This window comes from Mesocricetus auratus, unplaced genomic scaffold, assembly GCF_017639785.1.
Source record: "Mesocricetus auratus isolate SY011 unplaced genomic scaffold, BCM_Maur_2.0 Super-Scaffold_100007, whole genome shotgun sequence".
NCBI lineage: Eukaryota > Metazoa > Chordata > Mammalia > Rodentia > Cricetidae > Mesocricetus > Mesocricetus auratus.
Genome location: NW_024429191.1, coordinates 71,145,383 through 71,170,963, shown reverse-complemented (window position 1 = coordinate 71,170,963; position 25,581 = coordinate 71,145,383). Strand labels below are relative to the sequence as shown.

General features: G+C 41.2%; 1 protein-coding gene across 5 annotated transcripts in view; it reads right to left on the bottom strand.

Annotated features, from left to right (window-relative positions):
- The window catches only part of Ca10 (carbonic anhydrase 10), a 497,907-nt gene extending 478,917 nt beyond the window's left edge, over positions 1–18,990 (bottom strand). The window contains exons 1-2 of one of the 5 annotated variants that reach the window (XM_040749478.1): positions 18,972–18,990; positions 16,810–17,450 (exon numbers count right to left, since the gene is read on the bottom strand). In XM_040749478.1, the coding sequence (XP_040605412.1) occupies positions 16,810–16,870 (61 nt within the window). In that variant the 5' untranslated portion in view covers positions 16,871–17,450; positions 18,972–18,990. Of the gene's footprint in view, positions 1–16,809; positions 17,745–18,356; positions 18,742–18,971 lie in introns of those variants that run through there. The other 4 variants (XM_040749477.1, XM_013117703.3, XM_021230508.2 and 1 more) reach the window with 4 other exon arrangements.
- Between the last annotated feature and the right edge of the window lie 6,591 nt (positions 18,991–25,581).

The following is a 25,581-nucleotide window of genomic DNA, read 5'->3' as shown; positions in this document are numbered from 1 at the left end:
GCAGAGCGTGTTAGCATAAAATTGTGATTTTTTTCAATGTCATACCCTATGTGTGCATATATTTCACACTATTTTATCTACATGGTTTGTGGATGTGATTTTCTTAACCATGAACAATATATTTATCTCACATAATTTTGAAAACAACCTAAAATATTCATAGCAGATTGGTAATAACACTTTCTTTAAGTTATTTAAAGTTGGGATATATTGGTGTTATTAAAGAATTATTTTTTATTGTTTTTAATAAAGTGTATTTGTGTGGGGAGGTACATGCACATGAGTGCAGATACCTACAAAAAACAGAGGCATCAAATACCTGGAAATACTGGAATCACAGACAGTTTTGAGTCACCTGAAGTGAGTATTGGGTGCCTAATATAGTTCCTCTGCAAGAGGAGTAAGCACTCTTAAACACTGAGCCATCTCTCCATCTCCAATGCTATTAATTTTGGATTTGTGCAGGTAAAAATTCTTTTTAAAAATTAAGATTATGGAAGAAAACTTTGAGATTTGGTAAATAATTGCTAAGAAAATAATGTATCTCCAATGCTATTAATTTTGGATTTGTGCAGGTGAAAATTCTTTTTAAAAATTAAGATTATGGAAGAAAACTTTGAGATTTGGTAAATAATTGCTAAGAAGATAATGTATCAAGGTGATAATATTCTATCAGTGTTACCTGGACCTCATTTGTGTGTCTTTTAAAGCTCTAGGAGATCATTAAATCCTGTGCATCTAACACCAGGATAGTGGGTGTGGGTCTGTCTTCAGCTCTCCTAAGTTCAATCAATTTAAGGGAAACAGGAGTAGAGGTTTAGTGGATTAGTCACAACAGTCCATTAGTCTCTGCATTCTCAGTTGTAATCCAGCCGCTGCCAATGTGATTGGAGGGAAAATCTCACACAAAGCCTGAATGTTCAAAAAATCTCTAAACCAGGTTCCCCAGAGAAATGCTTAGGCCACAGTTGACTTGTCTTTACTTAACATCAACACAAGCAGCATTTATCATCTGTCCTATTTCTTGTTGGTTTTCCTTTTATGCCTTTTTGCTAAATCTTTCCAGCCTAATATTTAAAAATGAACCATGTCACAGTGCCAGCACTAGCCCAGCATTTAATTATCATTTTAAAAACCCTCCTCCCTAGTGAATATTAAACACAAATCAAAGCTATGTTTTCATTTGCAAACCGATTGAAGAAAACATGGTTAAGGTTGCCATGTGCACAAATTAATACTTAGAGAAAACTGGCAGGACTGAGCCATGAATGAAAACAAAGCAGTCAGTTTGCAGTAAAAGTGAGTGACAATCTTGGAGCATGTGAGGTCAAGTATTCTATTTTCTATTGAGAATAAATTGACATATGATATTTAATTTCTTTATTGCTCCAGCCAACAAGTCAACATTAACTAAATATAATAATAATAATAATCAGTACAAAAATTCTTTGAACCAGGGTTCTGTCTCTCCTGCCAAAGTTGGGTTTGTACAGGGTGACAGGACACCAAACACATTAGAAACCTTGATAAGTTTAAATTCTGGGTAAAACTGAAAATGTGTCATCCATTAAATAAACAGAACTAAAGAAAACTGTGGGTTAGACTGTCTCTGAAGATCCTTTTAGGGAAAACTGTGCTTGTCTGCTCTCTTCTTACCTTTAAAATATTTCCCAAACATGCTAGTTTCCCTAAGTGAATCATACTCAACCAACCTTAACTGATTATGTGCTATGCACAGGCATTATACTAAATACTTTCACATGCATTGGCTCATTTATTCCCTGTGTTTTACACAATATTGCCAGATACCTAATTATATCTAAGGTGTCTTTTGTTCTTTAGCTTCCACCATAACAATTAGTAGAAACTTACCATGTACCTTGTGCTGTCTATAGCTCGAGCAGCATGCTAAATTGTAAATGTCAATCTCCTTAACGTCACAGACAGATGCTGCCAACTCTAGTTCACAAAATGAGGTCATGAGACTTAGAGACTTATTCAACATCAGCAGAGTTGAGACAATTAGAAAAAAATAACATACAAAGTTTTCAACAAATACTTTTATGTAGCAGCATTATTCCTCGTGGTCTTTCTAAGAGGCCACAATGTCACCATCCTAAAAATCAAGTTTAGGCTGTTCTCTTATAATTCCTATCTCAAGCTTTCCTATCTAAGAAGTCACTTGTCACTTTTCTGTTTACAGTCCCATGGTTCTGCCTGGGCTGAGGAAATGACCTAATGGGTAAAAGAGCTTGCTACCCAAGCACAAGGACATGGGTTCAAATCCTCAGAACTACTTCAAGTCTAGCCAGGTGGTACACATGTCAGTAATGCTAAAATTCCCATTGGGGAGATGGGAGATGGATATAGGAGAATCACCTGAAGTTTGCAGGCCAGCTAGTCTGGCATATAGAGCAGGAAAACAATAAAAGACTGTATCAAAAAAGTGGAAGGTGAGGACCAGTACTCCAGACTGCCCTCTGACCTGCACACCATGTGTGTCATGGCATGCACATTTCCTCATTCAAACAAACCAACACACACACACACACACACACACACACACACACACACGCACAGCCCCCATCCCCCACCCCATCCCATATGTCCCCACATACACACATAAGAGAGGTCTTCTACACCCTCAATCTTGCTACTTTGGCTTTTTAAGAACTGAAAAAGTTTACTATCAACAAAAACTTTCTGCAAAATCCTCTTAGTACTTTACAGTGCTGAAGTGAGGGCAATAGGATCCTGATTTAAAAGAACAGTAGGAATCAAACCAGTGGTGGGTGATTGACGTCATCACACAGAGTTAGCAGGATAGTAGTAATTATGTCAGGTCCTAACTCCCATCCCAATAATATTTCCTGCAAGCCAGTTTACTCTCTCATCCTCAGTTGCTTAATAAATATATGCACCAGGAATATTACCCAAGTATCAATCTTCTAGACCCAAGGGAGGCATGGAGTCTCACGTGCAGTTTTCTGTCTCTAGTCTGTCTTGAGAATTACAGTAGCATTTTATTATTGTTGTTATTTATTTTTATTTTTTGTTTTTTGTTTTTTTTTATTTTACGAGACAGGGTTTCTCTGTATTGTTTTGGAGGGTATCATTCCAGACCGGCCTCGAACTCACAGAGATCTGTCTGCCTCTGCCTCCCGAGTGCTGGGATTAAAGGCGTGCGCCACCACCGCCCGGCTTTATTTTTATTTTTATTTTTTTAGTTTCATTTTACATTCCAACCTCAATTCTTCCTCCCATCCCTCCTCTTAACCCCTCATCCACTCCTCCTCATGGGTAAGGGCTCCCATGAGGAGTCAACAAAGTCTGGCACATTGAGTCTCTCACACCCTTGCATTAATGCTGACCATGGCATACCACCATAGGAAATGGGCTCCAACAAACTAGCTCATGTATCAGGGTTAGGTGCTGGTCCTATTGCCAGGGGCCCCTCAGATAGTCTAAGTTTCACAACTGTCTCCCACATACTGAGGGTCTAGCTCATGGAGTCTCCAAATCAGTATCCTCTTAATGCCAGAACAAGCCATTTTTGGATAAGAAACCTTTAAGGCATGAGTTATCATTGTTAAATGAACTATGGGAGTTGATAATACTATGAACATACTCTCTCAGCAAATTTGGGTAATCTAGAAACTTATAAGCAGTTTACACATCAGGATATCTTAGAAAAACCAGATGGAATTTCATGTGAGAAATTACAATTTGTTAGAGTTATTTTAAAAAAAATAGTTCAACAGAAGTAATTATCTATAGATATGAAAAGCTAGCAAAAAAGTATAAACTAGAAACAACATGTCACTAAATAATGGAAAATAATTACTGAAAGACACTATTGATGCATAGATTATTATAAAAATATAACAAAAAATATTATTAGCTAAGTAGTGGTTTGAATGAAAATGGACCCCATAGACACATAGGGAGTGGCATAATTGGAAGGTGTGGTCTTGTTGGAGTCAGGCCCAGTGTAGTATTTTTCTCTTCCTGTTGCAGTCCAATCCAGATGTAGACATCTCAGCTACCTCTCTAGAACCATGCCTGCCTGCATGTGGTCAGGTTTTCTGCGATAAATAGCAATGGGTTAACCTCTGAACTATAAGTCAGCCCCAAATAAATGTTTCACTTTATAAGAGCTGATGTGGTCTGGACTGTCTTTACCCATTAGTCCCAAATAAATACACAGAGGCTTATATTAAATATAAACTGTTTGGGCAGTGGCTCAGGCTTCTTATTTGGCTAGCTCTCTTTATTATTAACCCGTTTCTATTTTTCTATGCATCTCCACTTTGTCTTTGCTTACTGGTGATGCCTGGGCCTCTTGCTCTGTTGGCAGCTACATGGCATTTCTTTGGCAGCTCCTTCCTGCCTTCTTCTTCCCAACATTTTTCTAGTTTGGTAGCCCCTCCTATACTTCCTGCCTGGCTACTGGTCAATTAGCGCTTATTCACCAATCAGTAAGAGAAACATGTATGTATTCAAAAATAGCATACAGAAGAATGTCCCCCATCAGCAATAAAACAATAAAACTCTAACTCAGATGTTAACTGCTCTGGCAAACCTTTTGCTCTTTGCTGCTGGGTGCAAAGTTAAGCTACGAGACCCCAAGCTGCCACACATACATGCTGATGTCAGCTGGACAATATATATGAGCAAGAAGCTTCTAAGGGCTATGCTACTGACTTTGGGATTCATCTGAATCCAAGATCAATTTCCTGTGAAGAAGCCACATGAGAAAACCCTTGATACATAAAGATTTTTAAAAACACACACACATTCACGCACGCACGCACACACACACACACACACACACACACACACACACACACATACACACATAAAAGTTGAAAGGTGTAACTTAAACTTTGGTAAATACAAATTTTGTCTATAGGGGGGCAAATATGCTTTCCTACCTTTGTTGACACTCTTACACTGTTGGCATTAAAATAAACCCAGTGATTCACAGCATCAATCAGATTTGTGGCTGCAAAACATTTCTGTAATCGCAGTCTTGTAAGCAACAGAATGAAGAGCATCTCATTTGAATACACAATTAGCCTAAATAGTAGATGTGTAGCACAGCATTCACTCATTAGTTCACTCAACATTTCTTACCCATAATTGTAGCACAATACAGCACTTTACTTGACACAGTCAAGCTCTAGCCCCAGCAACTTCAAAAGTGAGAGAAAGAACATCAAAGGCCACACCCACTCATATCCCCATGGCTGCAGAGGCTGTCATTTTGGCATAGCATTGCATTAATACAAACTAAAAAGCTAAAAAGAACTTCTCCAAAAGAGAAAAATCAGGGATGGGACTTGTTACAGATATGAAAAATCTGCAACTTTCCAACTTTTTATTTTATTCTATGGGGGTTTGTGTCACAGTAGCTGAGAGCTGGGTTATTATGGTGCATTAGATGGCAAGTAGCACATCACTGTTAATACTCAGGGTAAGCAATAGAACAAGAATGTCCTCAGATGCTTTATACCCCAGCTAGCAGTGTAATTTCCAAACATGTACTCCTGGAACCAGAGGCTAACAAAAATAACATTTTGTCTCTAACCTATCCCCTTCCCTATAATTAAAATAGCAAAGAAACAAAACAGAGATTGTTCAAGAGATCCATTTCCACACACTTGCTAAGATCAGTCAAGGAAGGAGGAGAATGTCTGCCCCAAACAGCAGCTCAATATATTACTAAAGCTCCAAGGTTCTTGCCAGTTCTTTTTCTGGTAAGAAGTAGTCATTCTTCTTAACCAAAAGCCAGAGAGTACATGTGATGGCTAACACGGTCATCAACTTGACAAGACTTAGAATCACCTCTGGGGGTGTCTGGGAGGGAGCATTTAAAGACTGGGTTAATTGAGGTGGGAAAGTTCCACCCTGAATAAGGACAGCACTGGCCCACAGGTTGAATTCTCATACTTAATAACAATGACAAAGCAAGCTGGGCAATAGCATTCACTGCTGTCTGGATCCTGGCTGCAGATGTACTGTGACCAGTTACCTCACACTCCTGTTTCTGCGGCATCCACGCTGGGGTGGACTATGCCACTGAACCAAGAACAAAATTAAACCCTTCCCTCCTTAAGTTATTTTTGTCATGTATTTAGATGTGAAAAATAATACTAGAAGTAACATTTTGACATAAACCTGGAAACATTACCATTAGAGTCATTTCCTGTAATTCTCTGTATCAAGGACTGGGGATCTTTCTTTTGAACACTCTAGGAAAGTTTTAATTGAAAGACAGTGAGCTCCCTGATGTACTTACTGTTTCTCTCACTATGGAAAACATGATATATTATGCAATATTCTCTACCAGGGACAGAGAAGACTTAAATAAAGGAACAATACTGAATCCATGAATGCAGTGGTTCATGTCTTTACTGTGATGCCACAGAACACGAAAGAGCTGGAATACATCTACAGCAAATATGAGTGCCTGCTTCAAATAAGGATGATCTGACCAGAAAACCTATGAGTTCAATTTGAGAAAGGAAAATCAAACTATCCAACAGGTTTCTTCTTTTTTTCTAAGTCCTTGCACATTGGGAAACCTACCTGTGTCAGAAGCAAGAGGATAGCTGACACAGTGTTTGATTTGCCTCTCCTCCCTACTGTGTTAATTTTTATCTCTTATTCTCTTATGAAGTTAAGAATTCTAAATCACTCCTTTCTGTTTATTTATGTATTAATTGATTTGTTCACTATTGAGCATCTTCTAAATGTCAGGCTCCGGGCTGGGCAATGGGAAGTGCAAACTACAATGTTTGTATATCATTACATGTATATTCTGCAGGGGCCAAGAACAAGATTTTTGTTCACTACATTTTACCACATGTCTGGACCATTGCCTACCTAAAAGGCAACCTTTTATTAGCTTTTGTTTATGAATGAACAAACATTTTAGACACCGGGAAAAGAAAACAAAGCAGACACCTGCTATAGATATGCTTCCTTATGCATTGATTTCTAGAGCTCTGGGAGTCATTTATTGTTAATACCAACCTCAGAGGAAAGGTCTGGACTCACTTAGTAAGTGCTGTCATCAGTATTACTTTCACTGAGGGTAAAAGGTAGCAGTGTATGTAGTGAGGACACTGAGAGGAGGAGCAGAATAGAAATATGTTGACTCATATCCTCCAGTAAATGTGTTTATTCCAACTCTGACATCACTGCCAAATGTGTTGCAAAGCCAGCAAAACTTGGCACTGGAAAACTGAACTGAAAGTCACAAGCTTCATTTCCTACTGCCAGCCCCTTTAGCCACTGGGCATGAAGTATTGGACAGAGCTAAAGATGAATTCTACATCTGCTGTGACAAAAGTGTCACCTTTCTCAGACCAGGAAGCAAGACATTTGTAGGCTGTCTCCTTCCTAACCATGGATAATATCTCCCTGCCATCTGATGGCTCCTTCATGCAAATGTAATCAACCCCTAAGTCTGGATATCCCATTAACGGCCCAATCTTGCTAATAAAGAGCAATTATGGCAGTCCCAGACTATTTCTTATGACTGGAAGATCCTCCCCCAAACTCTGCATACTGGATATCCTTTAAAGTTATGTTTAAAATTGCTTGAGATGAAAACAGCAAAATGGAAAAAAGAGAAATTTCAATAACATAGCAAATTAGATGATGCCTCAGACATTACAAAACTCAGGGTAGACCAATAGGTTTCTGGCTGTTTCCCCTTAAGTATAGAATCCTAGTAATACACTGCATAAGGGGATTAAACTCTGTAACCTATACTTGACTTTCTTCAAAAGCTTCTGGGAAGCCACCTGGAACAAGAGACAACATTGGAAACTGCTTAGTGATCTCAGTCAAATGGAGCATGGCTAGACCACTACTGCAAGCACTTGTTTGTTTCTATTGAAGTGAATGATCAAACACCACACCCTCCTGGGTCTCACATGGAGACCTTTCTGACATAGAGTGGCCAGTCTTCTCTGTCTTTATTTACAAAATGTCATTGTTACTGAAGTCATACTTCCTGAACGCATTTCCATCCTGACCTTGTCCACACGCTACATTCTCTAGCTGTCATATTACCCTTGTGATACCCACTGAACTCCTGGAGGCCTGTCTTACCTTGCTCTGATTTTGCAGATGGTAGTCCCTATAGTGAGGTATCCACCCCACCTGCACCTGTAGCACTGACCACTCCCAAAAGGGCGTGGTCACAGGTGTGGATATGCCTGGGAGTGAATTTTAAGTCTGGAATCCAGGCAGGTGTCTCTCTCTTGAGTCCAGTTGGGTCACAGGGAGCAAGCCTGTGTGGATCCTTAGAGAGGGAACCTGCGGCGGCCATCTGCTTCTTGTGTAAGTGACTTCTCCCTGAAATAAATTGTATTTAACCTGTATATGAGCCTAGTCCCATGAATCATTACCCATGCCTCTGCAAGTCCCTATGACCAGTACTCCATCTCACCCCTCTGGATTAATCAGCACAAATTTTCCAAGCCAACACTTAATATCAAGACTTGGTATAAGCATCCTTAGGGTACCTACTCTCTTCTTTGTTCTTTCCAAGCTGCAAAATCAGTCAGATATTCATTCTCTGCTCTCACTTTCTTTTTCCTTATTACCAACCATATTTATCACAATGTATTATAAATTACAAATATCTTAAAAATCATCTCTTACTAATTAATAAGTTCATAGAGAGAAATTTTACTATTTTATTTATTTTGACTGATTCCAATTGCCTGGAAAGATTAGTACACTCTCAATAAACTTTGTGACTAGGTGGACAAAGAACACTATTTTCATTTCAGGTTTGTGTATCTGTATCTATCATCTATCTATCTGTCTGTCTGTCTGTCTGTTGTCTGTCTGTCTATCTATCCATCCTTCTATCTATCTATCTATCATCTATCTATCTATCTATCTATCTATCTATCATCTATCTCCCTCTATCCTCTCCATAGTAACTGTACCTTTGAAAGGATACAATGGGTATATAATTTGAAGGATCATAAAAATGTTTTCCCAAGTAAATATAAAATATACTGAAAACAAGATTTATGCACAGTGTAGTCAGGTAAAACTGCTACAGAATGCTGGGTAGTGGCTTGATCATCTCTTTCATGTGAGAGAGGCATGGCCTAAGGCTTTCTTCATGACACAAATGCACATGTAGGTCCCACTTCTTAGCCTTCAACTGATTAACAAATGCAATAATTACTATTCAAGTACAAAATTGAGATATTATCATTTGTTTAATATGTAAATCCCAAGGGTTAAAAACCAAGGTAAGACTGTGTCTCAAGTGTTAGCACATTACACCCATGCCCCTCAAAATGTTCCAAACTGATCTAACTGATTTCAGATAGGATTATTGTTGTTGCTGGTGGTAGTTTGTTTTGTTTCAGACTTGGACTCACTATATAATTCTACCTAGGATTAAAAAAAAGATAACATTATGGGTTCTATCATCAAGAATAAACATGCTAAGAAATGAAGACAAGACAGAGTTTGTTTTCTAGGCTGTTGCTTCCAATATTCAAAGTACAAACATATTTTATTGAGTTGAAAGAAAAATTGATTACATCGTTTTTCCTGAGCTCCTTGTAACAAAAAAAATACTAAGGTCTCCACATCTCATCTCGGCTTCAGAGACCTTCATTGAGACTGCAGGTTAGTTTGTAACCTTAGTTCCAGTCAATTATTCCAACCCCTTGAGTTCATATGCACAGTTCACTGAACTTTTGATATTTTTGCTTTGTGCTATGAACATATTATTATTTCCTTGTAGTTTTCCTCTTCCCTCTTGCCCTTTACTTTGAAATCCCATGTATTTTTCTAGCTCAAATATTTTCATCTTTATAAATCTTTCCCTTTCTTCCTTACATATACTAAGAGCTAACTGCTTTTCCTTCACACTCTCAGAATAGTCTATAAACGTCTGTCATGCAGAATGTTATAAAACACTCAGAACTAGGCATTGTCCATTTTTGTTATATATACATATATATAATATTACATATACATATATATTATATTATATTTTACAGAGAGAATAGCTGAAGGATTACTTGAAATTTATAAAATCATTTTCTGATATTAGTAGCAATGGTTATTATTGATATCAGTTATGATGAAGCATGGTTATTTGTGGGGGATAGCTTCAATTCACTATACAACTACTGCTTGCCAGGCACAAAGGCAGATTGTATGTGTGTTTCTTCAATCTTCACTTTACAGATGAATGAAGGGAGGCCTACTGGATCTTCTTCATTTCTCCAATACTACCTACCAGATAATGACCTACCAGATAGTGGCAGACCAACTTGTTCTTCACATGTTGGCTTTGGTTTGTTTCATAGTTTATACTGATATCTCTCACACACAACTTGTCCCTGGTTATTGTATTCCAGACATTATGCTAGGCATCCAAGCAATCAAGTTTTGTTATTCTTATAGTTTCCCTGTTGTACCTACAGCCCTGAATAGTGTCAACTCCATATTTCTCAACACAGTTAAGAAAGCTCAACTCCTTCTCCATCATAAAATCCTGAATTGAGTACAAAATATGACAAGTATAGAAGTAACCAGAAGTGGTCAATACTAACTTGATAGCCAAGGCAGTTAGCATTGTGAACAAGTATGAAATTATTTCATTCATTGAATTAATGTGATACTACATAACATTAGCATCACATAAGAGAACCAAAAATTGCATTTTACATGGTATTTTCTAGTATTTTAGCTTAATAAGCCTCTTCCTGACACTCCAGTCTCTCAAGGCAAACCTTGTATTTCTGTTGTAGTAGTTGCTGAGCATACACTCACTCGTGCTTTTTTCCTTTTGCTAATGTGATCTATGTTTTATTTATTTCAAACTCTCACATCAACCCAATACTTTTTTTTGTCTGCCACAACAAGCTTTTTTATTTTTAAAATGTATTGTGGGGGATCAAAGCCAGGCATTCATGCTTACAAGGCAAGTACTTAACTGACTGAAGTCCATGCCCTCTAGACTTCAGATTTCATAGATAGTGAAACTGTCCAGTACACGTTGCTGTCCTGGAACTCACTATGGAGACCGGGCTGGCCTCGAACTCGCGGAGATCTGCCTGCCTCTGCCTCCCGGGAGCTAGGATTAAAGGCGTGCACCACCAATGCCCGGCTGTCCAGTACACAAAGGCTATTAAACATAACATCACAGTCGAAACTCCTTTTAGCCCCTGTTGCCTAGTACTTTCTCTTTTATTGCCATGTTTTTCTCACCTATAGTATTTATACCATATATTAGACAATTAGATACCATTCTTACTGCTTTCTAACATTAGATATACTAATGCATTACACGAAAGTACATTTAAGTAATTAATCATTTTCATATCATTTTACCTCACTCCATACTCTCTGTGTGCCTCTCAGTTTTGCTTTTATGGCTGCATTTTAATCTTGACTCATCCAATAATATAGACATTTGAATATATGCAAAGCATGAAGGATGCTTTATAATTTCAGATGTTGTCCCGAACAATATTTTAAAAATAGGCAATGCAAATAAAAATTGTGTTTGACAGGGACAGGAACCCAGGGAAAAGAAGTAGAGGCAATTGCCTATACCATATAGATAACTAGGGTTGGACTTCAGGCGTTTGTCTTCTGATCTGAAATCTCAAATCCAAGTACAACGTATTTAATGGGGGTCATAAGACAAGGTGTTTGGTCCTGGTTACTTCATATGTCAGTCAATCTCTCTTTACCCAAGGGAAGATTTCTCCACCTGGACATTTCTATTCCCCTCTTAGGATTTCCTATTACCTGGTAAGATTCTCTATGCCCACTGCTTGGAGACTTTCATCTAAAACAATGGCTATCTGTCCATGCTTGATTATGACATCACAAAGGAAAATGACTTAAAGGCATTATATTGTTAATGACACAATCAGCCTGTTGGAGTGGGGCTCAGTTTCATTTAATTGAATATCTTATTTCAAGTCATAGTGAATGCATACACAGTTTTCCAGTTTGGAAGAACTTTTAAGAGGAGTCTACACTGATCTACAATATGCAAGAAGGAAGTGGAAAAGCCTGTTGATATTGGCAATAAGCACTACAAAGTGACTAGGTGCAACTTAAGACTTCCTGAGCCACCTCTCACTTAATATTGAGTAAAAGGAGGAGTAGGAAACATTCCTGATGATGCACTAAAATATAATGCTGCTTTTCCTGTTTGCATGAGAATGCCAATCAAAACACAATTCTGATTTGCCCAAGGCTTTCTGTGTTGGCTGATGAGTATGTGTGCACGTGTGTGAGTGTGTGTGTGTGATATATGTAGGTAGATATTCATATGTACATGCATGTTTATGTGCATGTATGTGGATGCCGAGGTCAGCATTGGTTGCTTTCTTCAATGGCTTTCCACCTTATTTTGTTTATTACTTTAATTTTAAATAGCTTGCTTCACATGTCAATCCCAGTTCCCTCCCCCTCCCCTTCTCCAGTACCTCCCATCCCCCTCCAGCCTTCCACCCTATCCCTATTTCCACATAGGGGATATCCAGAGTCTGTCATTTCACTCAGGGCAGGACAGACCATGTCTGTCACTGAGCTCACTGATTCAGGTAACCTGCCTCACCTGTGAGCTCAGGGGATCTACTTGCCTCATTTTCTCACGTGGCAATTACAAATGTATGCTACTGTGCCTGGCTTTTACATGGATGCTGGAGACCTGAACTCAGATACTCATGCGTGTGCAACAAGGACTTTAACAAGAGAGCCATCTCCCCAGGTGATGATTCTTTGTGCTGTTAATGAAGGCAACAGAGAAGAAAGTAAAGTTCTACTCTGTGTGAATCAAATCTATATACAGCTACATTTGTAGAAAATAAACAATAGTTGATATTAGTGTATTCTTCCTAGATGTCACATACTATGTTAAATGGAAAATGATTAAAGAGCATTTACTATCTCATCTAACTCATATAGTAATGTACCACTCTACTACTATTTCTTCTCTATACACAAAAAATTTTAGTTTTAGATTAGAAAAGGCATATTTGCTTATAGTGAATAGTGATTAAAAGATGCTAAAGTACTTGGATAATAGTTTCATTTGTGTGGTGGACAGATTTAAGTCCAACTCAAATGTTGCTGCATTTCTAAATGTGCTGCCTAATTGTCTTAAACTTTTTTCTTCCAAGTTCTTGAAGAGCAACATTCATTTAACATAAATTATCCTTACAGTCAGAGACACCAAAATTTAAAAAATCAAATAAATAGAAAAATAAAACTTGAAAGAAGTCTTGGACTAAAACTTAACGATATACGTATTTTTACTCAGACCTGGATGTGAATTCTCCAAATTTCTGTGGATTTTGGTGGCCCCACCTATAAAATTACCCTCCACATTCTAAGAAGGAACAAATCAAAAAAATCCATATTAAATTTGAAAGGTATGATGGTGTCTCATAATTAAATGGCTATTGCTGTTATCAAGAACAAGCTGGCACACAATGAAGTTAAATATGTGAGGAAATGCAGTACAGCATAAGAATTAAATCAGGCAGCTCTTTTTTGACCAGGAAATTCTCTCCTTCTGATTCTCAGTATTTATTCTCACTGGTCTGAGATGCTTTGGCAGAAAGAGAATGGTCCTCTATCTAGCACAAAGAAAAAGCATATTCATTCTAATTTCTCTCTTCCTACCTCCTTTCTTCTCTTACTTTCAACCTTCTTTCCCCCTTCTTCCCTCCCTGGTCTCTCTACAGATCCCTGCTACCTTACATTTTTAGCCAAATGAGATATTCATTTAATTCCCAGACCATGACATTCCTTTTTAAGCCTTGTTGTGCTTTCACTAACTTGCCAAAATTGGTATAATTCCCCCAGTGGAAGATATGCATGCTCCTTAACACAGCAGCAAGCTAACCCTGGCCAAATGAGCTCTTAGTCCCTTTGCCAACCAAGAACTTCCAAATAGATCAAATTCAGATATCTATATTTTATAGCAGAGAGGAAACTCCTTGGTGTGTGTGTGTGTGTGTGTGTGTGTGTGTGTGTGTGTGTGTGTGTTTGACAGAGGGGGGGTGGAACCTTGGGTCAATAAAATGCCAAGTTACAAAGCCCAGAGTGTTCCTAACAGTAAAGGCTACCAAATGAAATCCCCTACACATACCTTCCATAGGCAGTTACTACCAGTATTTTCCTCCTGCACAATCTTTGTACTGCAGATTTTTACTGGCCTTTCCCAGCCTTATGCTCCTCAATAGTGAAGCCAAGTCTAACAATGCATCATCCTTCACTGTCTGGTAATATAATATGGATTAGCACCCAGGGAAGTGATGGTTTAAGATCGTGAAAAGGTGCCCCCAACACATTTATATTTTAAAATGCATGGTAGTGAATTCTATGACAAGGGTATTTTGTTCCTTTTGGTAAAACTCATCCATGAGTAAATTAAAACTGCAAATCATGGAAACAGAAATGAAAGACCCACTAAGCCCTCTCTGAGGCATAATTATTCAACCTTACTACATCACATTCCAACACATCCTCAGGCTGTCAGATGGGAAGAGAAAAAAGTTGAAGTCCCCAAACTGGCAATTGTGAGTCATGATTATATCACTAATCATAATTTAGACATAAATGAACTTCACTGAATATGCAGTTGTGCTGATAGGAGGAAAAGCCCTTGGCTGTAGAGACAGAATGGGCTTTTGAAGTCAAATGTGTGATGTGTAAATACAAAACTCAGAATACTGCATCTTTGCCTACATATCTTCATGAAGTGCAAATCAATGCAGACCCTAACTGAGCACTTGGAGTGGTAACCTAGTTTTCTGTTTAGCTAATAGCTACAAATTTTGTTTACATTTTTATCCCCCTCATTACGTTGCAATCATCATTTTTAGTAAATACAAGTGAAAGGCCACATACTCCATAGTGCTTCTTATGGGGGTATAAATACCCTTCTCCTTGTGTTTCTATCTGAATAATTTAGCTGCTGACACACCAAATCAAATGCAATCATGACAAGTATCCCACTAGTAACTCTTTCTGAGGCTAAAAACAGACTCCTTCTCAGCTTATTTCCCCATGCCGTTGCTAGGTAAGATTAAGGGTCCAGGCTGGGAACTAACAGGATACTTAAGGAAGGCCAGTCCCTCACTGAATGTTGTATTTTATCCAGTCTCACAGGAACTTAGATGGCTCTTCTGAAAATGATCTATGATGCTAGAAAGAGGTAGTAAAAGTGTATTTTCTAGATAGTGAAATAATATGCAACAAGAGAAAGATGTATAATGTGGTTTTATGAGATGCTACCCTCTCTATCCCTGGGCATAAGACTCAAAAACCCTCATGAGTCACTTCAATATTTATACTGAAAGATACACAATAGAGTAAGAGAATTCCTGTTGTGTGTATGGGAGGAAGTGACCCCAGACTTCCCTTGTCTGGTATGTGGATATAACTCATTGAAGTATTACATTGACATGTTTTTTGGTAGGGTGGCCAAGCTCCAAATATGACTTCACATAACAGATTCCCATTGTTTCTTTAGAGAAGATTGAAATTAAACGGCAGTATTTAGAACTGGGTCCTAAGTAAAGAAAACACAGAAGGATTTTTAATAATCTGATTTAGGGGGTGGAGATGGCTGAAGGCTAAAGAAAGAGACAGGAACCCTGTCTTACTCCAATGCTGCTAAAGTGTGTCTGCTCACAGAGACAGGACTCCTGCTCATCTACCTATGGAGACTTCATGGGAAGTTGGCTCAGTCCCTAATTCTGCAGAGGGAATGCAGACAGAAGGGAGAACCGCAAATGGGCTACACCCTGAGTGCTTAAATGGCAGGTGCAAGGGAAATGGAGTGGGTGCTGGTCAATGGGAGGGGCCAAAGGGCTGGGAAAAGCTCCACAGTTCCCTCAAACCTAAGAGACACATCTTGGAAATGACAGTTCCTCCCAACACACAATACTAAGGAACAGGAAGACACAAGCCCTACCCCAGACATCTCAACACCCTGGATTCTCATTGAAACACACACACACACACACACACACACACACACACACACACACTGGCACAAGTAGCCTCTGATCAGCAATTGAGCCGGCACATCATTGCTACTGGGAATTAAGACGTTAATCTGAAGCAACATTTTAAATACTGTATTGTTTCAGGTGTGTTTGGGGTAGGAAGGCTGAGCCACTGGATTTCAAATACTGCAACACATTTTTCAACATCTGGGGAAGACATAGAGGGCTGCCACATGACTCCAGTCTCTCCTGGTATTCCCCAGTCTCCCATCTTCCTGCAGTCTCTTTAAAGTGTCTAGATACCAGAGCAAGGCTCTGCATCCATTTTGCCAGCCAGGAACCACTGAGTTTGGGAACTTTGGAAGCCCGGGGTTCGGAGTGGGGGTGGGGGTGGGGGAAATGCGGAGGCTCAGATTTCGGCGCCAGAGTTCTCAGCCAGGAAAGCAGTTGAAAATCAACACCCATCTGCCTCTTCTTTTTCAGTCTCCATCCTTCTCCCTTCCAGGACGCCACAAAGATTTTGCCCACATCGGCACACACACGCGCGTGCACACACACACACCCAGAGATTCACACACTCAGGGACACACAAACCAGTGCACACACCCTTGGGTTTAGAAGGTTTTTGATTCCAAAGGCAGCACAGCCACAGAAAGAAAAAGGGCCATGCCACCTCCTCACTTCCCGCCCTAAGTCTACACAGGATAAAACCCCATACATTTCAAATACCACCACGGAACACACCACCCGCCCATGACACCAGCAAGTCCCGTACCTGATATGCAGACGATGAAATTGGCTTGAAGAAGAAAAAGCACCTCCCAGACTATTTCCATCCTCTGATTCTCATTCCAGGTGCATCACTCGACGGGAAAACAGGGGGGGAAGGGGGGAGCCCGACACGGCACACACATACACACACGCACACACTCTCCAGAGAGCGCACACTCGCGCTCCCACCCGACAGCCGGCCAGGGGCAGCCACCCCCAAGATCAATAACGCAGTTTGAATTGTTTCAGCAAATCTCCCCTCAGGCTCTTTGGATGTGCTCCCCAGATGTGCTGACACATGTCCGATGCCTCTTTGCCTCTGAGGTCTCCCCGCTCTTGTGTCTCTGCTCCTCTCACCAACGGTGGAAACAGCACTTGCAGAGACCGCGGCGGTGGTGGCGTCAGCCACCTGAAGCCAGCAACACTGGACTCTTCCTGCAAAACCGAGACCCCGATCCGCCGGGTGCCCCAAGAAGACATAGACAGCAGCCCCCCACCGGGCCGAGCTGTTCAATTCCGGGCTCGCTGCGTCTTCCCGTATGCTAGCTGAGCCCAGGTAGTCCGCGACAAGTTGCCCTCGAAGTCCGCCCCCTTCACCAGGGCATGGTCAGAGGATGGCGGCTAGCTCCGATCCAGTCGGTTCTCCTGCTTCCGGAGGGTGTGGGGAGAGGAGCAGACAGGGCACACAGGAAAAGAAAGAGAAGCGGGGATTATTGCCGGAAAACACCGGCCACCAGCAGCCTCCGTTTACCCTCCCTGCTCCCCAAGTCCGCCAGCCGCCTGCTGCCTCCGAACCGGGTTCAGGCGTGAGACACTGAGCCCAAGGCTGGCCTCCCGGGACTGGGGCGCGTTGGGAGGCTCACTGTCTCCCCACGTTGCACGCGCGCTTTCTGCTTTTCTGCTATTTTCCGGGGCTCCCCAGACCCCGCAGTTGCCTTGCTTCCATCGCCCGCAACTAGCGCCGCCGCCGAGATTTTCCGCAATGCAACTGCAGGGGTCGTTATTTCCTCGCCTACGGATCCCGTCGCTTTCCCACTCGCAGAGGAGGAGGGCAGGTGGGGGCGGGAGCAGGAGGAGGAGGGGGAGGAGAAGGCTCGACCAGGTGAGCGTCCGCGCCTCCACCCGGAGTCCCCACGTCAGCGGGGCCACTAGGCGCCGGGGGGCGGAGGCAAAAGTCCGTCCCGGGTGGGGCGGTGAGGCCATAAGGAGCGAGAGCCGGGCGTCAGCTCTTCAGGCCACCGTGGCCGCTGCCTTGGCCTGGACCCTAGGCATCAGCCTTGGAGCTCCGCCCCTCCCGGCTGCTCCGGTTCCCTTCCAGGAGCTTGGAGTTTCTTTTCTCTTTAAAAGAACTTCGTGGCTGCTCGTTCCGCACAGAAAAGCAGTGCGGGACTCATCCTGAGAGGATTGTGCTGTGCTCTTTCCCTCTGCAGAGGAATTTGAAGGATTTTTTTTTTTTCATAATCCATTCCCTGCCCTCTCCTTTTCGTCCCGCTCCTTCCCCCTCCCCCTCTTTCCTTCTTCCTGTTCTGATGCCAGAAAAAGGCTACTCACCCCACAGTTCTCCTTGCAGGTTCCCAGACCAGGTGCAACTCTTGTCCGCAAGTCCCTCACCTCCCTCCTCTCGCAATCGTCGCTCTAAGATCAGGTTCCAGCGGCGGCCAAGCGCGTCCCTACCAGATTAGCTACTGGAGGATCCGATACCATTGGAAACCCAGGACTCTGGGGAAACGGGTTTCCTTCTTGTTTCTCATCCGCCGTTTTTCTTTAGAGAAGGACTCTAACGCTTTGGTGGCTTTTGCAGGGCGCCGGGATACTCTAGGTCAGGGACACTCCGCAGCTTCCAGGGAAGGAGATTTCCCCAGCAAGCCCGCGCTCGCGCGCGCGCACTCTTGCCCAACGCGCGGCTCTCCCGAGTCCCAAGGGAAGGAGGGGGCGGTGAGAGCACCACCCACCACCCAGGCGGAACCAGAGCCAGCCGGCCCGCAGAAGGTCTAGCCCGGGAAAGGCTGCCTGGGAATGCAGTGCGGATGCAGGGTAAATGCAAGGAAACCCTGCGCTCCGGACTGTTCTCCTAAACGGATTTGGAGCTAACAGGGGAGTAAAAACTGCAGCAGATTTGTGTGTGGCTATCACCGCAGGAGTGGTTGGCGAAAGCCCCAGACCTACCTCTTTTAGGGGTGCTGAAGAAGAGAAGGGCAGGGTAGAGGGAATCCCTGGAAAGATCTGGGATTTCTCGAGGCGCTTGTCCAGATACCGGTGTGACGTTGGGAGGTTTTGCATAAGCGCGGATGGACACACACAACAAACACGCGCACAACCCGCGGGGAATATTTTTGTAGTTTTAAATTTCTGATGCTTAGAAGCCATTTCACTGTAAGCCTCGGTCCAATAAGCATAGAAGGGTGGATAAGTGAAGCGGAAGGGAGGGGGGGACAGGACGTGTTGTTGATCTGCACAGTAGATCCTGTGAACCGTGATTGAGGCGTCCAGACTGCGTGGCATCTAAGGGTGCGGCATAAGAGCCAAAGTAGTTACACCAGAGGGCTCCCCGGGTTCTCGAACCGAGTCTAAGGAATCTAAGATTCTTATGTACTGGGAAGTGGGGCGGTGGGGTGAGGGGTGCTGAGAGAGGAAGGAAAGCTGTTGGCTGACTGCAGGAGCCAGGGTGTGCGGTTCTGCTGCCTCCGGGGATCCTAAAAAAGAACCGCTGGCAGACTTGCCTACTCTTTAAGAAGGAGGTGTGGCCGAAGGGGTTTCTTTCCTTTTTTTTTCTTTCTGAGATGACAGCCAAGGACTCCAGGTGGCCAACACATTAAAAATCGAGGCTCATATAAAATAAATCCATGTTTTTTTAGGTAAAGAACTTTGAGGCTCAGCAGGAAAGACATTGAGACTTGAGAACATTAAAAGATTCAGAGATGGTGAGAATTAGCCCATTTGGGAAACATATGGGGGAGTGTTTGTCTCCGTGCCTTGAAAGTAGACTGCGAGAAAGGGATTTGTGAGCTCAGAGAGAAGAAAGCAGTTTGCCAAACAGGAACAGATTCATCCTAGGGAGAGTTCAGCACCGCGGACAAGGACTCACCTCTGTACTTCCAAGCTGGTTTACTGCCAATAGGACGGCTGGCTCTTTGGAGTCCAAACAAGGTGACTGGGTCTTTATACCACAGTTCATTCATTTGTTAACCGATTATGAAAATATCAAGTGACTAACTTACATATATCAAGCACTGTAGTACAGTTTTGTGGTTTTTAAGAGAAAAGCATAAGGGATGTTTTTCAAAAAGCTTAAAGGCTGTGCCTCTGTCTACATTTTTGCCTTCAAACTAATGAGAGTAAACAATACTTATTCACTATTTTTCCTGCCTAAACCTGTCTTTACCACTGTAAAAGTTTGTTTATCCTTGTTTACAATGTATTTTCACAGAATAAACTCATGAATTTGTTAGTTTAAAACTATATATTGATTAATTTCTATAGACCATGCATTGAAGAATCCCTAGCATGAATTATCTCAATTAGTAACCATTAACATCCTGTCTTAGTATATTTATGCTGTTTTTTAATAAAATACAACAACCCACAAGCTTTATGAATAATTTCTTACAATCCTGGGGGCTGGGAGAAGATCAAGGTTAGGACAATCCCTATTTGGAGGGAGGCCTCTTTCTATGCCCTTATGTAACAGGAGATGGAAGGGCATAACATATTAAACTGCTTTCCCTTGATCCGTTTGTAAAGGTAAACCCCTTCATTCATGAAGGCAGAATCTTTATAACTTAATTATTCCTCTAAAGGCCTACCTTTCATATATGCACATTGATGATTAGTTTTGAAGGGCAGATCCCATATCAGATCCTTGTGAGATAAATAGCTTATGAAACAATCTCTGAGTCACTATGAATCTTTGGTCTTGCAGCTACTAAAAAGTAGTGTAGAGAATATAGCCAGGCAGCCCAAACTTTGACACATGGTTTATAAAATGAAAAGTATCACTGTGGAGAAGGTAATAAGTATGCAGGAAGAGTGTAACTGTTCACATGACACATGCAGAGTCTTATCAATCAAAGATGGGATGAAATTGTGCTGGTAGATTATGTAATTTCAAAGTTATTTACATTAAAATTGAGAGAAAGAAATGATTACTGGCAATTAGGGATGACCCAGAGCATTTCTAATAAGGAATCTAACAACCAATTCTCTTATACTTGCAATCTGGCAATAAATATAAAAGACCCCTAGTGTTTTGATTCCTTTCTAGAATTTTTTGAAAGGAATAACAATAATTTCTTAAGTAGTTTCTAATATTGATATATATGTTTTTAACTGTGAAATTATCTCATTAAATCCAAGTAAAAACTGAGTGAGAAAATATTAAGATCTGTAAATCAGTATACAGTACTCATTATTACCTCTTATTCATAAGTCAATGAAATATAGGATGGGGCTAAAGCTATTTATCTTTAGTACTTTAGAGAATATATTCTCTTATATTTGTAAATTATTAATTGTATATGTGGGTGTGTGTGCAAGCTGGTACCTGAGTGCCCATAGCCCAAAGCATGCATATTTGTTCATGTGAGTGCAGTGCTCTTGAGGGCCAGAAGAGGGCATCAGGTTCCCTTGAGGTGAAGTTATAGGTGCTTGTGAGTCTTTGGATGTGGGTGCTGGAGGCTGAATTTAGGTCTCCTGCAACAGCAGTACTGGGCTTGTAACTACAGAATCATCTTTCCATCTCCTTATATTTACATGTTGATGTCTTTTAAAAAATCTCCCTTTAATACTAGTTTCATATTATCTCATTACTATTTCTTTACATTTCTCCGTTATAAATTCAGCGCAAGTGTTTTTACAAATTGGGAAGGTTCTGAGGAAGCCCAAGCATGAGAAACAACATTAGTTGCCTTGTAGACATTAGAGCTAATACAGTTCCTCTTCCTAGGAGGGGATAATGCTGAATTTCTTTATCTTCTATTTTATTGAACCCAACTAAAACGATGATTCATCTGATTGTTTAAGCTTGTAAGGACTTAACAGGTATTAGGGCACGCTTATTAAAGGCACATGGGATAAGAAAGTGAAGGCAATTTAGCTTCTTTCCTTACTTCTTGCTTTCTTGACTGGCATGCATTTATGAACAAAGAGTTAACCATGTATTTTAGTCTCTACCCCTCCTTCTCCTTGAGACAATGTCATCTATTTTAAACAAACTGGTCTGAAACTCACTCTGTATGTCCTTTTCATTCTTCACGTCATATCTACTACCTTGAGAAAAATAGTGTCAGTGGGCCGAGCTCTGGGAGTCTTCCTAAGAAAGAAAGGAGATATTGTATGGTGTGGGGAGAGTAGTCAATGTCATGACAGAGGAACCTACGGAGACAGTAACTTAAGCTTGTGGGGGCACATTGACTCTGAACCAACAGTTAATGAGCCTGTGTGGGACCGACCTAGGCCCTCTGCATGTGTGTGACAATCGTGTAGCTTGCCCTGTTTGTAAGGGTCCTATCAGTGAGATCAGGACTGGTGCCTGGTGCTTAGCTGGCTTTAGGGAACCTGTCCCCATGCTGGATTTCCTCACCCAACCTTTTTGCAGGGGGATGAGCTCACTCCTACCACAACTTAATATGCCAGACTATTTTCTAGCCCATGGAAGGCCTGCCTCTTTCTATATGGAGACAGAGGAGGAGTAGGTAGATGAAGAAAGGAGTAGATGGGAGTCAGGACTGGGGGAGGGAAGTGGAGAAGAGGAGGGAGGGGAAAATGTGGTTGGTATATAAAATAAAGGAAAATTTTAGTTGAAAAAAAGATTTCGTTCTCTTGCATTTCTGAGGTCAGTCATGATAATCCATGTATGTGGAAAAGAATATTTAGAGCCTACTTTATATACTAACCATCTATACAGCTGATTTTCTAGCTCAGGATTTGGGGGAAACAGCTGGAAAAATATCATTTTAATTTCTCATTCAAATCTTTTTATATAAATTTTTATTTAAATTAGAAGCAATCTTGCTTTACATATCAATCCCAGTTCCCTCTCCCTTCCATCCTTCCATGTCCCACAACCCCCCCCAACCCACCTCCCATCCACTTCCAAGGGAGAGTGAGACCTTCTAGGGGGCATCATCAAAGTCTGTCACATCATTTGGTGTAGGGCCTAGGCCCTCCCCCATATATGTAGGCTGAGAGAGTATTCCTCCACGGAGAATGGACTCCCAAGGTCCATTCGTGCACTAGCAATAAATACTGGTTCCACTTCCAGAGGCCCCATAGACTGCCCAGGCCTCCTAACTGACATCCATGTTCAGGGGGCCTGGTTCCGTCCTATGCTCATCCCCTAGCTATCAAACTGGGGTCCATGAGTTCCCACTTGCTTAAGTCAGCTGTTTGTGAGGGTTCCCTAGCATGGTCTTGACCCTTTTGCTCATCATGCCTCCCTCTCTCCCTCTCTCCAACTGGATTAGTAGGTTCTACTAATCCAGTTGGAGAGATCCTCAGTGCTTAGCTGTGGATCTCTGCTTCAGCTTCCATAAGCTACTGGATGAAGGCACTAGGATGACATTTAAGGTAGTCATCAATCTCATTGTAGGAGAAGGGCATTTAACAGTGTGTGTAAGTATGTGTGTTCACAAATGATTGACCACTTTGTGCAAAATCTAGCAATTGCAGCTTCCTTCTCCTAGATGTCTACACCCTGAGACTGCGCCTACAGAGACCTAAACAAACTAGCCAACACCCTGCTCTCTGTGCTATACATAATGAATGCTCTGAGGCTCCAGGTTGCTATGCAGTCTGGTACATACTCCCCCTTACTCAATATTTTCTATAAATATGTCTGCATGTCTGTCCTTTTTTCATTCTGTCACTGCCTCTGTTAGACCAAGTCTTTGCTATGAGGCTGGGGCATTTAGGGATGGTGTCTTTTTTACATCTGTATGCATGTATTTTGTACCATCTAAAATGATGTATGTCACAATAGCTTTCTTTTCCTTTTCTTTTTTATAGTCTGTTTTTTATTTAAAGTAGAAACAATCTTGCTTCACATGTCAATCCCAGCTCCCTCTCATTCCCCTCCTCAACCCCCTAGCTCCCCACCTAATCCCAACTCCACTCTCCAGGGAGGGTGAGTCCCTTCATGGGATCTCCAAAGTCTGTCATTTCGTGCCAGGACAGGGGTTAGACCCTCCCCCATGTGTCCAGGCTACAATAGCTTTTAAACAAAACATATAAAGACAAAATAAGTATGTATAGTATGATTCCATTTACATGAGATTATCAAAATTATATGTTACTTTACAAAAATATGTGCCAACTGGAACTGGGCTCAGGATACTAGGGAGGGACAAGAGGGAGAGATTACAAAACATTAAAATGAGGCACATAATTGTTATTCTGATTTCATTATGCCAAATTTTCTGATTATATGCTTTAAACATGTTCAGTTTGTTTTATGTCCATTACGCCTTAACATTATCTATCTAAATGGTAATAAATAAACATGATACTAATAAACAGATATATTAACAAACTGTTGGTGGACTAGGCTTAGATTAATTGATTGCACTGTTGCTCTATGTGAACTGTTAGCTACTATTGAATTACTCAGACTTTGACAAATACTGAAAATTGAAAGAGTGGTTGTAATTGGGAAGGCTTTGAATAAAGAAATAAACCTGATACTGTGCCTGAATCTATTTTACTGGTGTTAGATTGCTGTTATAATTATCCTTTGGGTTCAATACACTTTCATTTTACTGACTGGGGTGATTTTTTGGAAGATACTAGAAATTACACTGCCAGTAAGTCTTGGAAAGAGGCCAGTTTGGGGAGAGAAATGAAGACGTGAACGATGAACTTCTGAGTAGGCTGAGCAAGAATTTTGTCTGCATGACTAAGAATGTAGGATTAAGGGGTCTACATTTTTAGGACATGCTTGATGGTGTTGAGAACACTGGATTCTGTAGATTCTGAGATATGTGGGTAGGTAATCAAGGTGTTAGCCATGTGTTAGGTGAGGAGGTACTCTGAAAGTTTCTGATAAAACTGATAATCCATCCTATGATCTAAGAAGAATCCCATCTAAGAACCAGCTAAATGTTAATCTCTCAATGTTATTTCTTGCAATACACTTTGTGAAAATTCCCATGACAGCACTTGTGCTGCAATGATAAGTTATGTGTCAGCGTAACCCAAATCTGTGTTATCAGAAGCAAAAGCAGCTTCTCATGCTATCCCAAAATGCAGGGTAGATTAGACAGTGATGCAGAGCAGATCTGCATCAGAACATAATGCATAATGGGCAGTGATCAAGAATGTTAGGAACACATAGCATGCACAGATAGGTCCCCTCCTGCAGCAACTCTCCACGTATCAAAGAACCTCAAAGGTAAGACTGGATGCCTGAGTCCAGCGTGCAGCTTGTGGACATCAATTGTGAATTAGTCTCCTGCTTCTATTAAGACAAATTGTTACAAACTTGGCAACTTCAATAGATGCTATTATCTGGGAGTTCCTTAAGTCAGAGATCTAAAAGTGAGCATCAAGGGTGTGTTCTTTCAAGAAATTCTGAGTTCCTCAATCCTCAGGTCTTTTTATCCTCAGAGGAGGAGGATTTGGGATATAGATCAGTGGTAGAGTCCTTTTATAGTCTGTTCATCCCCTAGGTTCAAGTCTCCATTACAAACAAAATAAAATAAAATTTATCAATTCTCACATTTGTAATCCATATTTGAGCGATTTGGTGTGAACATCATCATAAGCATATAGATGTAGTTCTCAT